The 15,333-nt window shown below is 43.6% G+C and overlaps 1 protein-coding gene across 2 annotated transcripts in view; it reads left to right on the forward strand.

Moving 5' to 3' along the window:
* The window catches only part of DUSP22 (dual specificity phosphatase 22), a 56,778-nt gene that overhangs the window by 37,090 nt on the left and 4,355 nt on the right, over positions 1–15,333 (forward strand). For both annotated transcript variants that reach the window (XM_023518874.1, XM_012811094.2), the window contains exons 4-5: positions 4,357–4,406; positions 13,980–14,054. In XM_023518874.1, the coding sequence (XP_023374642.1) occupies positions 4,357–4,406; positions 13,980–14,054 (125 nt within the window). The remainder of the gene's footprint in view (positions 1–4,356; positions 4,407–13,979; positions 14,055–15,333) is intronic.

Below are 15,333 nucleotides of genomic sequence, written 5' to 3' on the forward strand. Positions count from 1 at the left end.
TAGCCCCATAAAACTTTAATGTTAATTGACTTTTCCACCATTTTTTTTCCTGGAAAATCATAGAAAATGCTGAATTTTTATTTATTTAGTAAAAATTTTATTTCAAAGGAGAAAGATAACACTTTTTATTTTTTTCAAGTATTAGAAGTAAATAATCAACATTTCCCTAATCTTCCTAGGTGCATTTTTCATTATATTATGCATAAGTGTTTCTTAGCATTAGCAGAGTAAATCATTAAAATTTTGTTGTGAATTGTGTATGCTATCTAAGTAGCAGAAGTAGGGGTGATAAGGAATTCCTTCTGCATCTGCGTAAATCCATGGTATGAAGGAGTTCATGCAATAAGCAGGTACTAAGACTAATGAAGACCTTGCTGCTACTTTCATTACTTGCAAATTTTCCAGATTATTCTGGAATTTTCATAAGTATTTTTTTTAACCTCTAAGTTTGCTATTCTTTTTGTAATTTAGCCAGATATATCCTATCCCTTATCTCTGTCTCTGAGAAATTCAACACCAGAGAGTGGTGCTTTATTTAGATCCTATTAAACGAAACATCTGTTCCACATCACATTAAAACACTTGTGCAGAACTCGATTTGTTAATACTAGGATAATTTTAAGGTGGCCCAGCTTTCTTGTGGCACTGGGAGACTCATGCTGCTTTCTAAATTAGTAATTAACTGTCATGAATTGTACACATGTGCAGACTTCTGAGCCTTTTTCAGGTAGCGCGGGTTCTGTAGTCTGTGGCCTCCCTCCACAAGGGACACTTTCATGCTTTGTTAATGACTAAGCCAGGATGAATAGGTGTTCTTGGGCAGCCAGCAGCTGAGCCTTTTTGACAGTTTTAACTCCTTTCTTGACTGAATTTGCATACTTCTTATTGTAGATCACTGGTGGTGACTGATTCTTAGCTGCCTTTGGTTCTAGGAAACAGGAGGGAGGCATGGTGTGGCCTGAAGACCTGCTCTTGTTTTCCTGGTCCCCAGGATAAGGGGTGGGTGGCTTTGCAATATTTGTCTTCCCTTGCCCTATTCTCATAGAGTGATCTTTGTGTTAATTGTTCTCCTCATTCTGTCTCATCATTCAGCAGCCGTTTAGTCAGTGCCTACTATGTGCCACACGTCATTCCAGGGGAGTTTGTTTTTATTATTGCTGTTATCTGTCTTTGAGAGAGCGGGACCTCATCTCACCTTTTGTGTTTTCTCTGCCCTGCCTTAGCTGCAGGGGAGGTCCCCAAGGGAGCCACCCTGTTTCCCTTCACAAGTTTTAGAGATGGACGCTGGAGCTGCCACGCCCATTCACCCATCCCTATGTGAGGGTGGAGCCAGCGTGGCCAGGAGTTGCGGGTTCATCCTCTGCAGCTCACAGAGGGAGGGATAGATATCCTTCCCCATCTTCCCATGGCAGATTCTCCAGCCCATCTGACAAGGTGTCCCTTCCTCATGAGGCTGGCCTCTTTTCCTTTTGAGCATTGGGCACCACAAAGGGGAATGTGACCTCATCTGGGGCTGGGGACTGCCTAAAGGAAGCACAGTGCTTTCCAGTCACACTGCTGTTGGTATTTACGGTGAACGCTCTCAGTAAGCACAGAGATGTTTAACCAACCCTCTGTCCATTCTTTTCCTGTTCATCTTTTTTTCTTTCCTCTGAATGTAGGGACTGGTGTGATTTTAGGTTCCTCTAGAATAAGGTGGCTGTCAGTCAACATTCGTAGCAAGCAGGCATTTCATCCTTTCTCAGAGGGGATCCACTTCAGTGTCCTTGCTTGATTTAAGTTAAGCTGAGACTGAAGGTGGCCTGAGAAGGGAAGGTGGGAACTCCCTCTGGAGTTGCTGGTCTAAAAGGAGGGTGGAGGAAGTGTGTGGGAGGAAAGAATTTCACAAACTTCTGGTCTGATCCACTGCCAGCTCTCAATTAAAAGTAAATGAAAAGAAGCAAATGAGTCATTTCAGTGGCAGCCATAGGGAATGATCAGTACATGTATCTATAACAACAAAGTCACCCACCGGGTCCCCAGAGAGGGAAGGAGTGAGATTACTTTTTTTTTCTAATAGTAGCATCTCTCTTTCAGGCTTCTTGACCTTTAACTCACAGCTGGGATGCCTCTCTGTGTTTGGAGGTGTTCTAGGATTTCAGACAGCTGCTCAATATTCACAGCAGAGCCATAGCCTCCAGAGTCCAGGAGAAATGAGGACGGAAACAGAAGGGGGCAGCTGGGGATGATGAAGTGACATTTGAATGGAGAATCTGCTCTTGACTTTTCTCTTCCACCAGATAGTCTTTAAATCTAATCCTCGGGTCAAGGTCCATTTGATCTCGAGTGAAGTGTACCCATGTGGATATCAGCAGTGGTAAAATTCACCTCCTTCAGGACCCAAAGGAGCCTTTCTGAGCAGATGTAATGATTGAGTCACAGCTAGAAACAAAATACACACAAACTATGCAGGGGGAACGGTGTTTTTTTTCCTGACCCTTCATAACTGGGGGAGGCAGGGAAGGGAGAACTCGGGTCTTTGTGCAGACAGCAGCTCCCACTCTGAACCAGTTTCAGGAGCAAGGAATTTATTAAGAGTTAGTTGAATGCTGATGGTTTCCTCAGAAGAGGCGGAGAAGCAGGCTTTAGGCTGAGGTTCCAGGAAAGCTCCCCAGACCACATAACACAACTGGTCCAACAGACTGTGTTAGAACTGCCCACCTGCACCTGCCCCAGCAGAGCACACGTGCTCTGTGCCTCCCACCTCAGCACAGAGTTCACGCACTCGCCCACCTGTCTCTTCCCACAACAGATTGTGAGTCTGCACCCTAATTGCAAGGGAGATTCGGAAATGGATTGTATATGGCTCTTGTCTTGGAAAAGTGAGATTCACAGAGTGCAGAACTATCAAAATGTAGAGAAGGTGTGGACAGTTTGGGGCAGTCACAGATTTAGATGCTCATTACAAAACTGTGAGCAAATATAGCACAGAAATTTTTAATGCTGGGAGTTAATAAAAGTTTTAATAAAAAGTCAAAACTTTTAAAAAATAATCCTAGAAGACATGTTTTGTAATGTTGTCTTCTGAGGGACTTGTTTGTGTCCACATCACTGTTCTACCTATCTGTTCTTTTATTCCTGTAGGTTGGTTATTTTTCTAGTTTCTGATGTGTCTCCGTCCCCCAGTTATCCATAACTTGGTGGCAAGATTCTGTGAGATCAGACAATTAAGAGAAGAAGGTTTGAAAATGGTCTGTCTAGGCCGGGCAGGGTGGCTCATGCCTGTAATCCTAGCACTCTGAGAGGCTGAGGTAGCTGGATCACTTGAGCTCAGGAGTTTGATACCAGCCTAAGCAAAAGTGAGACCCTCGTCTCTACTAAAAATAGAAAAAAACTAGCCAGGCCTGGTGGTAGTGCCAGCTACTTAGGAGTCTAAGGCAAGAGGATTGCTGGAGCTCAGGAGTTTGACGTTCCTGTGAGCTATAATGCCAGGGTGCTCTAGCCTAGGGCAACAGAGTCAGACTCTGTCTCAAAAAAGAAAAAGAGAAAATGGTCTGTCTAATTCTTCATGAAGCCATATTCTCTTGCAAAGAGAATATCAGATTTTTATATTTTATATTTTTTCTTACCATTCAAGACCTTTTGAACTATTCTTTCAATCCCTCTGAAAGAGAACCAACCAGGTTTTTGATAAAATTCAAATTTAGCATAATGTCTGTAGCATAGATTTACATAAATTGTCTTTAGCACTTATTGAGAACTGTTAAATCATTTTTTCCAAATTGAGCTGTACTTTAGAAATACCACTTTTGTACACAAAATTTTAATGTTCTGAAAACCAAGTAAAATAAAGCAAATTGTTTCCAGGGCATAAGCACCAATCAAGTACATCAGTGAAACTGTAACTATCATGATACTAAAATTGGCAGAGAAAGCTATAACATGACATTATGGTTTTCAGTCATTATGTTATGGTTTTTACTACAGTGCTTCCTATTTGAACATTGAGGATCCTACATTAAATATATAATAAGTTTGAGGTACCTAAACAAGCATCTGAGATGATAATTGTAAAACTTGTTGGCACTTACTGAAAAGTACTCAGCCATTTCAATTTTTTTGATACAATCCTTTGAATTTTGCCCAAACCTACAAGCTATTTACAATCTAAATTGTGAGTATTTGTATGCATGGTCACGGAAAATAACCAGGAACCTTAATTAAAGAGTTTCCCCCGTTCCTTGGCAACAAAAGGCAAGTGAAAAAACTTCTCCTTTTTATTTTTTATTTTTTGACCCGAGTAAATAGTTCCTTTAAGTACTTTCCTCCACTGAGTGTCATCTTTTTAATTTATTTATTTGTTTTATCATTCTACAGGGAGTTAAATACTTGTGCATTCCGGCAGCAGATTCACCATCTCAAAACCTGTAAGTTGTTTTTTTTTTTTTTTTTCTGTATAATTTGGAGATAGTAAAAATGAGTACAGAATGGTAAAGTCAAGTAAAGCCAAGTAGTCGGAGCCCACCAACCCTTGATGTTATCCCAGGGAGGAAGATGTGAGCCTGCAGAGGTCAGCCCTGGCCAGCCTGGGCCCAATGCCACTGGGGTCACCTTGTGTCAATATTATGCAGCAGGACTAAAGGGATATACACAAGGAGGGCCTGATTTTTAAAGAGGATACCTTAAACCAAACCTTTGGCATTATTGTTATTTCTCTAGACGCAAATCCTTAAGGAAGCTGTTGGGTTTTGTCTAAAGCAGAACTGTCTTATGGAAATAGAATATGAGCCACAAATGCAAGTAATTTAAAATTTTCTAGATGTTGCATTTTCAAAAGCAAAAAGAAACAGGCGACATTAATTCTAATAATATATTTTACTTGACCCAATATATCTAAACTATTATCAATTCCATATGTACTCAATATAAAAAAAATTGAGGTATTTTACATCCTTTTTTTCCCCTACTAAGTTTCAGAAATCTGATTTGCTTTTTTACATTCACAGCACATCTCAGTTCATAGCAGCTGCATTTCAAGCACCTACTAGCCACATGAGGCTAGTGGCTGTGTAAGGGACAGCATACTTCCCAGGAAGTTGAGGGAATAGACCTTCCTGGTTAAGGAAAGTCCACTCCTTTGTTTCTTCTGAATAAATCTTTTGTGTCATTTTTGTTCTGTGTACACTGATAGAGATTCATAATTGCTTCCCTTTCCAGATAGCAGCAGTTCGAAGAGAGTGGGCTTTGGCAGGATGGGGATAGAACTCTGGAGACCCAGGATAGTCATGGTTTTAACATTCACATTTGGCTGTCCAGAGAGGACCCAGAAATAGCATGATGTGGAATAGAGTATAGTTTTCCCGAAGCACGGATTTGACCTGGCAAAGGCTGGAGCAGAAGTTAAAGTACTTATCCATGCCAGGCATCCCTCTGGGCCTGTTCTCTGACTCCCAGGCTGGCCACATGCTGTGCATTGGAGCGAGAAGACACAACAGCCCTCCTCGCATTCCATGTTACTGGATTTCATCAGAGAGTTGTAAGCTGTGGTGGTATTTGTGAATTGGGGAATCTGCAGGCTTGTGCAGACTCATGCTTTGTGCCCTCAAGCACTGGTGCATAGGAATCCTACCTACCACCTATCAGGAATACAGACCACATTCCCTAATGTTCTGCATTAAGTGTCCAGCCTCCCTGAAAATCATCAAACACTGGACCATCAGCCAACCTTGAGTTTTCACTGCTGCAGAGCAAAGAAATCACAGGTGTGTCAAATGGATTGATGTGGATGCTGCTGAGGTGGCAGGTCAAGAAAGAGCACAGGACGTGGGGTGGTTGAAGCCGCTGTGCTCCCTAGGGGCTGTGTTTCCAAAGGTGAAACTTAAAGATTGAGGGTGGTGGAGGGGAGATTTTACTAGGAAAATAAAGTAGTACCCTAGGCCTGGAAGGAGAAGCAGCATTAGAGAACTTCCTTGGTTACTAGTCGTGTCAAGAAACAGAAGTGGTTGGAAGGGCATGGTGTGTACGGAAGGAAGTGAGCCACTGCCTTTCTCTGAAGACCGCAGCAATCTTCTGCCCATGTTTTGGTGGCTATTTTTAGAATGGTTGCTTTGCTCTTATCTCAAGCCAGGATTCTAATGTGCTATTAAACCTGTCAATATCTAATTAGTGATTTGATTCCTAAAGAAGAATCAGATTGTAACCCATTCTGGGCTCGATGTCAGGGTAGACGGCCACCTGTCCTGGAGCTGTCCCCAGGACTCCTCAGCTTTGCCAGGAGCCATGTGCTGTCTTTGATATTAATAATTACGTAAGTATTAAGTGGTTCTGCGCTATAGACAAGTAAGTAGTAGACCTAGATGTTAGAAAGGCTCTAATTTAAAACAAGTTTTATCTACCTTGGGCAAATCATTTTAAACCATCTGTGCCTAAGTTCTCTTATCTGAAAAATGTCTGCCTTTAGCATTTTGGGAGGCAAGATCCTGTACGTGAAAGTGTTCTCTATGAACTCTAAGGCACTTTCAAAAACAGATCCATTTTTACTCTATTCAAAATGTATTAATGTATCTTGAGAGTTACAGAAAAAGTATTTGAAGTAACAAGTTTTGGCATTCAGGAACCTACTTTAGTTATTTGAGAGATTTGGGAGATATGCATATTTGGAAGGCTAAGGGAAGCAGGCATACAACAGTTTCTTTTTTTTTATTGAATGGTAACTATGTACATTAATGCACTTCTGGGGTACAGTGTGGTGTTTTCACATACAATTTGAAACATTTCATCAAGCTGGTTAACATAGCCTTCATGTCATTTACCTAGTTATTGTGCCAAAACATTCATATTCTACTCTTAGAAAGGTTCACTTGTACCCTTGTAAGGTAAACCACAGAAGTGATCCCTCCAATCTCCCTCTCTCCACCCATTCCCCCCTCCCCTCTCCCTCCTCCTCCCCTTATTCTTAGGCTGTTATTAGGTTATAGCTTTCATATAAAAGGTATAAATTAATTTCATAATAGCGGTGTGTACATTAGATACTTAATATGAAGGTACATAGGATCCGGTTACAAAGAAGTGTGCCATATACCTGTGTATTAGTCCTGTCAGGTGGGAACCCTCTACCCCTGCTCCCCTTCTTGAATTTAATTGAATCTTTCTTTCATGTGGTCATGAGTTGTTCATTGAATAGTTTCAAATTAGTATTGAGCACACGTGATGATCATTTTTCCATTTCAGTGATACTTAGGAGAGTATTCTCCAAATCCATCCAGGTTATTACAAAGGATACAAAAATCTCTATCTTTGGCTGAATAATATTACACAACAGGTTTTTTTCTGAGTTCCATCATCTCATGGGTCAATCCAGAATTTCTGTGAAAACCAGCATGAGTTTGAGGCTGGAGGACTAGCTCAAAATTTGTCATTAGTTATCTCCTAAACCAGATATGTTAAGAGGTCTTATTAAGTTTGTTATTTGCCTTTTTAACCTCTCCTTCTACTGACTGACAGCATGGGCTGGGGTCCCAGGACAGACGGGCTGGGGTGGTTTGCAGCAGCACCACCCTTTGGGCTGATGTGTGGAGAACACGCTCACGCACTGTTTCCAGTGAAGTCCTACAACAGTATGACTTCTGTTGAAGTTGGAAAAGGAGGTTAAGACCAAAGTTCATCAAAAGGTGGAAAAGTTGGGCCCTCTGCTATTATGCTCTTAGGCACTTGTATCATAATTTGGAGAGACTTTTATTTTTAAATCTATTAGCAGCGACCAGGCTTATGCCTAAGTAAGTCCATGACACTATAAATATTTCTTGTACTTAACTTACACATAGAGTTGACTTTGGAACTCTGAGTGCACTCAGTTTAGTAAGAGACAAGCTGCGAAACAGCTGGAGTTTCTTTTTACCTGTTGCAAGTGTTTCATGGGGGAAGCATAGCATGCTTTTTAGTGGTGAGCGTGCTTTCGTGGTATAATCAAATGATTCACCTTACGTTGGCAGGCAAAACACCCACCTCTCTTTGAGTAGCCTGTATTTGTTACTCACCAAAGGTCTGGTACCGACAAAGAACTTTTGCTTTCTGTATCATCTGCCAGAGGGGAGACAGATATTCTTAATGCTCTTGTTAACAGAAACAAGAGAAATCACACCCGTCACTTGAAAAATGTGCTCTTGGTCACCCAAACAATTAGAAATAGTAGCTCTTTAGCCATTTTTAATCCCTGGTACCTTAAGAGTTTCTGTATTCAATGACAAAATAAATTCTGGAAAACTGTATTGCTATTGTTTTAGGTACAGTTTTTAAAAATGAGTTTCAATTTTGAAGATCATTTAACACATTATATCTCAAGTGTTTCCCTGCAAATCCCTGCACCAACAAGAATTCTGGCTAATTATGCTTAGTAAGAAGTTTGTGACCTTTGAGATAGACTATTGTCAGTTGACATTCAGTCGCTACAAACTGCTCAGAAAGGTCAATTTTGTCTTGGCCTTAATCCTCTCAAATCTCCCCCTCTGATCTTCCAGGAACTTAAAATGCAGAAACCTGGTTTGAGATAACTTTAACACATTAGAATTTCAGCTCAGTTCCCCCAACCACCTAGCCTTGCTGGGTCAGGAAATGTAAAAGTTCAAGTTCTCAGAGTTGTAATAACCCCGCAGCCCCAGTGTGGTATGTTTTGCATGATTTTGTCTTAATTAGAGACATCATAGAGTTCGTATCAAATACACACACTGCATGTTCCTCAAGTGGCCAGCTGAGGATGGGTTAGTGAATTAAGGGGTTTAGAAATGTTTATTTGCTTTTGCTTTCTTTGTGGGCTTTGTTAGGCAAGTCATTTTAATCTCTCTTCTCTCATCTGCAAAGTGCTGTCTCACAGGATTTCTGAAGGATTAGGTGAGATGATAAAAGCGAAAGTGTTTTATGTGGGTACTAAACATTTCTGAAAGACTGTTTTCTGTCCACTCAATTAAAGAGTATTAATGTGTTTTGAGAGTGATGGTTAGAAGTATGTATTTACTTGTACTTACTCCTTCTTGCTTTATTATATGTTAAATTGGCATTTTTAGTTAGACATCATGAAGCAAGTAATTGTCTTTCTTCTTCTGTGAAGTCCAAGGGCGCTTGGCCTCTGCCAGGCTGTGGAGTTAGTCGTGTTGCATCATCAAGTAATGCTCCGTGACATTCAATGGTTTGAGAATCTACCAGGTCTCTAAATTTCTTGAGGTTTTTGTGGGAAGAAGACGCATTAGCAATACAGAGAGCTCATATTTAAAGCGCCAGTAAGACATCCTGCTTTATTCTACCTCCCTGGCTTTTTGCCTGTGTTTTCTTTAGTTTAGCTGATATCTTCTGTACTTCCAGCTCTCTTTTTCTCTCATGTACATTTTTCTTTACTTCCATTATAAAAGACTGGTTTTGCAGGATCAGAGCTAGATGGCTCCTTTGTCAACTGTGGGCCTGCTTTTCAAGGAGAAAATGAGAGTTATCTGAAAAATGAATATGCTGTTTTTCATAAGACTTCACTTTCTCAACCTATAAAACTGTCTTTTAGTCTTAATCTGTATCCTTCTAATTTTTTTTAGTGTAGTGTATTTTTTTATTTTCTTTGTGAAGTGATGTAGTGAATGATAGAGGGTTTTTTTTTTTTGTCTTTGTCTTTTGTTTTTTAAATGACTTATCTGGCAAAATGAAAAATATGATGTACATATCCCTCCAAGTTTATTTTTAACATTGACAGTGCATCAAACATCAGAGTTAGGAATCACTGGTACAAGCATGAGGCTGTGTACCGGGAGATCAGCCCCACCCCTGTCTGTGTGGTGAAAGGAAGATTCCTCCATGTGCTTCTGGGCTGGGTGGGGGCTTCACCATCAGAGTTCCAGCTGGAAGGTGTGCTGGGACAGGGTCTGGTGGGCCGGGACCAGTTCTGCACCAGGAAGAAGCAGCTGTCTAATCTTGGGTCACTCTCTAGAACCCAGGCCCAATAAAATACTCTACCTGTCTGCTTTTTATAAAAGCAAAATGGAACATTTTTTTCTAAGCAAAGGTGTTTGCCTTTCCTAGGTTATTTTACCCACACACATGCACATACATGTTCACGCCAACGGAGGGGAAGGAAGAGCTTCCTGCCTTCATGTGGCCTTTGCTGTCTGTAAAAGCCTGGTCTGGTCCCATTGGGTTTGGAATAAGAGCATCTGCCCTGTCTGCTCAACCAGACTGCTGGGCTCCCATTCCAGTAAGGGGAGTCCTGTTCAGAAGGACTCTGCTTGCTAGAATGGGGCATTACTGCCTCAGATCCCACCATGAGGATCATGCTTCCAAGTCTTATACTCTTGGAGTGAGAAGTGGTTATTTAGACCTCTAAAGCAAGCATCATGTGGTATGATTTACAAGGCCCTTCTCCCGTCCTTTCTTGTACTCTCTGAATGTCACTAGCTCTTGGCCTCTAATGCAGAGAGGGACAGGCCAAGGAGGGCCCTAGTTGATAAGGAGAAAGGGGACAGTGTCCGCACTGGTCTTTGCAAAATCCACTCAGAGGACGTCTCTCTATGGATGTGACCCAGGTTTCCTGCCAGGTGCCTGGCTGGACTGGGCATGGTCACCCTGAGGCACTATGTGGTGAGTTTGTAACACAAGTGTCCTCTGTGCTTCCCTCTGGATGCACTTAGCGTGTCTTTGTATGGAAGTACAGTCAGCTGCCTAAAACAAAGAGCCGGAATAGGGAACTTGTGTTCATTGAAACAGCTTGTGGCAGGATGGTGCTTCAGAATTGTGTTTCTGCCTCATATTGGAGTTGTGCAACAGAAGGACCAGGGTTGTGGGTTTTTCCCACTGTGGAAGAGGGAGTTTAACAACCAGAGCTCAAGCTTATGTCATCAGCTTCCCTGGAAATAACCCCCCATTACGTCCCATAGTAAACTGAGTTGATGCTGGCTTTTCCTGGAAAAGACACTTCTAGGAATGTCTGCCTGGCTTGGCTGCCTGCCTGATTGTGTATGTGTTAAGCTTCACAGCAAGGCTCGGAGCAGCACACTCCCCCACCCCACCTCACCTCCACCCCCAACTCCTCACACCCCCCATACCCCTCCCCCGCTCTGTCATCATTCACATTCCTGGGCTGCAGCCTCTAGTGGCTGTCACAGTGTCTGCCTGGGGTCTCCACACCACAGCACAGTGGAGGACAGGAGCTGTGCCCCAGAGGCTGCCTGAACTTGACTCTTGTTATAGGCAGAGCTAAAGGGGGACCTGCCCCACAACTTCCTTAGCTCCTTCCAGCTCCCCCTTCCCTCCTTTTTCAAGATGTGGCTGTTTCTCCAACCCAGATTCAACCCCATAGTATGTAAGAAGTCTGGTTCTGTCATGCATGTGGTTTGGGCCCTGCAGGTGAAAATACCAGACATAAGGAGTGGATCCCACTCCAAGGTTTCAGTGAAGGAATTCATTTGTACTCTTTGCAGGAGTTTGGTGAGCTCCATAGAACAACTGTGTCTCCAAGACTCTGAGTCTTGTCCTGGCTTGAGGGGCACTGCAAACCTGTAGTCACTATGTGGTCTTTGCAGTGTGTGCTGAGGCACTCTGTGGTTATTCATCAACTTGGGTGGTTATCATTCATTTCTAGATTTGCTTTTGCTTTTCTGGCTGCTACAGCAGCTCTCCTCAACCAAAAACAGACCCACAAAGAGCAGGTAAGAGCATGAGCTGCAGGCAGGGGACAGGCTCTCAGCCACCTTTGGGGGCCATGGTATGGATGGCTTGGTGGGCCAAGGAGGGTGATGTCCGGCTGCACCCCTGCAGCCAGTCTGTCAGCTGTCCCAGCCTGAGCAGCAGCCTGCAGTGGAAAGGGAGCCTAGGTTCCAGGTGGCCTGTCATGTTTCCAGGGGCTGTGGCCCAGCTGCTTACAGGCCTGGCCCGTACGCTGTGCACCATGATCTGCAAGGAGGCAGGCGCCCTGCATCAGCCACGAGGCAGGTCACAGACTGGCCACCTGGAGCTGCTTCTGGGACAGATGAGTTGCCTCAGGGGTTAAAAGTTGTTGAATCAGTTGCTGATAACAGGTAGGGCTCATTGATAGTAGAGAACACAAAACACAGCACTTGATATTCTAAGGGAGAGAGACGATTGGCAGCCACAGTGCAGCTCTGAGCAGGGCCTCATGACCAGCTCTCCACTTCCCTCTCTTCTGGAAGGAGAAGCTTTTCTGGCATTCCCTGCCCACAGCCTTTCTTTTACTTCTCCATGGCCAGAGCTGGAAGAAAACAGGCTTTGCCAAGGGTTTGAGCACTATGCTGCCCCCAAAAATATTGGGGCAACTGACTATGTTTTGCAATACTTAAGACCAGGACATTGCCACCAGTTACAGGGGAGGGGAGGGGCACTGGCACTGAGCCTGCCCTCCAGCCGGATAGTCAACTGAACCTCACCGGTCAGTCAGCTGACCCAGCCTTCCCAGCTCCTTGCCAGGCCCAAGCCTCTGCCCAGAATGTGCTCTCAATGCCCCATCACTCTGCACACAGCTGATCTGCCCAGCTGCCCTGGCTTTTCCTCTGAGGTCTCTTTCAGCACTGATACCTCAGATGTCAGGATTACAGGGAGAATACTTTTTTTTGCTGCTATATACCAAGGCAGTATTGGGGAGAAGAGTTGCAGTTCTCTGCAACATCTTATAAATTTACATCTGGGGGCATTTGTCCCTGGAAAAGTTAACAGAAGCAGATCTTGCAGTGCTGGGTGGGGACTTCAGGGGTGGATCTGGTCTAGAGCCCTTGGGTTGGTCTTGTGGTTCATGGCAGAACACAAGTGTGCATGTTTGTGTGTGCATGCATGCACATTCTCAGTTTCTCCTGCCTGCCTGTCCTGACTTCACTGATTACCTACGTTTGGCTGTTGAGTTTCTTGTGGACTCAATACTTGAGTGAGCTCATTATGCCATGCCTGAGTTTCCCATCCACGTACCCTGGCATTCTGCAGTTGGGAACTGCGTCCTACTCATCTCTGAACATCTTGCACTGATCAGAGTTCCTGCTAAGTCAATACTCAGTCAGTGTTTAAAGGGAAATTAATTTAGTCCATGGGCAACACTGGGTGTTTCTCTGCTTCACAAGCCATCAGAGGTAGAAGACATCAGAGAAGCACGTGCTGTCTCCTGAAGTGCCTGTACTTAGCCCATCCAGAGCACAGTCTACGTGGCGCCAGGCACACACACTGGTTGGGAACTTGCCAAGGTGCACTGGAGTCCTGCCCAGTCTTGTATGTTGTGGCCTCAATACAAGGCCATACAAGTGGGCTCTCCCTGAACAGTTATGGGCTGACCAGGTAGCCAGAGGAAGGGGTAGTCCAAACCCCAAAAAGCTAAGGGTAAAAAGAAGAAAGGACTATAGCATTCATCATCTTTAGGAAATTAGGAGTTTGCAAAGCACACTGGCATACATTATTGTTCATCCTGAGAGGTACCAGAAAATAAGTGATTTTCCGGAGGCCACATGACCAGGAAGTGGCAGAGAAGGATTGGAGCCAGAATTCCCATTTCTCTCTTGACGTGCAGGCACAACTATGCCAAAATCCAGGGAGACCAGTCTGGGAGAGTGCTTTTAGGGATTCCAGATCGTCAGAAGTAAACTAGCTTTTAAGCCTTGGGAAGCTCACACAACATGGGCTTCCTCCTTCCTCCCCTGGGTCATACTACTGAGTCACCTCCACCGCTGGAGTGAGGGTCCCTGTGTGGTGCTGAGCACCGAGGTGCTCAGATTGAGCAGAGCCTCTCCCAGCTCCACTCAGTGGTCACTGTGTATTTTAGGGATTCCTTACAGAGAAATCCCAAAAATTCCAGACAACTGACAACCTTCCTGAGACCTCAACTTTGTGAATGACGTATTCTAAGGCTGAGACAATGTGACCAGGCTTTGAAGGTGTGGAGCTCTGAGACCTTTCAAGAAACCTCAAGTGGATTTTTCTTTTCATCATATGTTGAGTAGAGAGATGTCACTTCTCTCTTTTTTTTCTTCCCCTAGGACAAGACATTTCAAGGAAAGTATTAAATTCATTCACGAGTGCCGACTCCGCGGTGAGGGCTGTCTTGTACACTGGTACGTCTGTCTCTCACTTAATAGTACTTCAGCACACTCTGGTCAGCTTGATTTCTCATCAAGTGTCTTTTTGTGGTGTGATTAATTTTTCATCTCCCAAAAGTTTTCTCTAAGCCCTGGATCTCAGACACACACTCCACCTCTCCCATCCTGTTAGTTTGGCATTGTACACTTTTGTTCTCTTAACTCTGCTTCATTTCACCCACTGCTAGGAGTTCTGTAGGGATGGTCAAGGTCACTGTCCTTGCTACTTCTAGCATTTCCTGAGAACAGCCTCCTGCAGAAGATACAGATGCTGCAGGCTCATCCCTGAAACCTCCGTGGCTTTTTTCAAAACACCGTTTCTTTCAGGAGAGTTTTGATTGTAGCTGTGAGTGTTTAGCATTGCATTACTGTGTCAACAAAATGACCAGTTCTCCCCCCACTCCTAGGCTGGGACATATATGTGTGTTCAGCTTACAACTTTGCTTTTTACAAAGACATAAATAGACTCTTAGAATTAAACAGTTCATTGACAGCTGTCCACCTGCATTCTGGCATACTTTGTGTGGATATATAATTTATGTGTATACACAGGTGTGCGCACACACACACACACACACACACACACAGTGTGAAAAGAAAGCTGCTACAACGCACCTAACCCAAGGATGGTGCTTTAGATGTAAAGCTCTTGGCAGTGCACCTGGCACATAGTAAATTCTCAGCAAATGTTGCCCATCATTTTTATTACTGCTAATAATCATGCTAATAGCATGGCTAATTTGTCTAGTGAACCAGTAGTGAACATTCTGGAGCCAGGGCTCTGCTATCTGTCAAAGTGTGGGTTGGACATGTCCCTGGTCTGTCTTGAATGAGGTGTGATATAAATTAACTGAAAGCATAACAATCTTTGATTTCTCCAAAGCGGTTGCTTTTGCAGTATAGGCCCTTTGACAGTGTGAACTGATAACTCTCAGGGCATATGGCTGCTATGTTGGTGCAGCCCTGCTGGGGCAGAAACGGCTCAGTACATGATGCCCAGAGAAGACACATATGAAAACTGTGGTGTGTTCTGAGGGCTAGGGACCCATGATGGGGACAGAGGGGACACCAGACAGTTTTGAGAAGGGTCTTCTGCAGTTACACAATTCTTGAAATCGAGTGTGTTTCTGACTTCACATTTTTTTTTTTTAGAGAGAGAATCTCATTTTGTTGCCCTCGGTAGAATGCATGGCATCACAGCTCACAGGAACCTCCAGCTCTTGGGCTTAGGCGATTCTCTTGCCTCAGTCTCCTA

The sequence above is a fragment of the Otolemur garnettii genome, unplaced genomic scaffold, assembly GCF_000181295.1.
Source record: "Otolemur garnettii isolate 467f Iridium unplaced genomic scaffold, OtoGar3 scaffold00149, whole genome shotgun sequence".
NCBI lineage: Eukaryota > Metazoa > Chordata > Mammalia > Primates > Galagidae > Otolemur > Otolemur garnettii.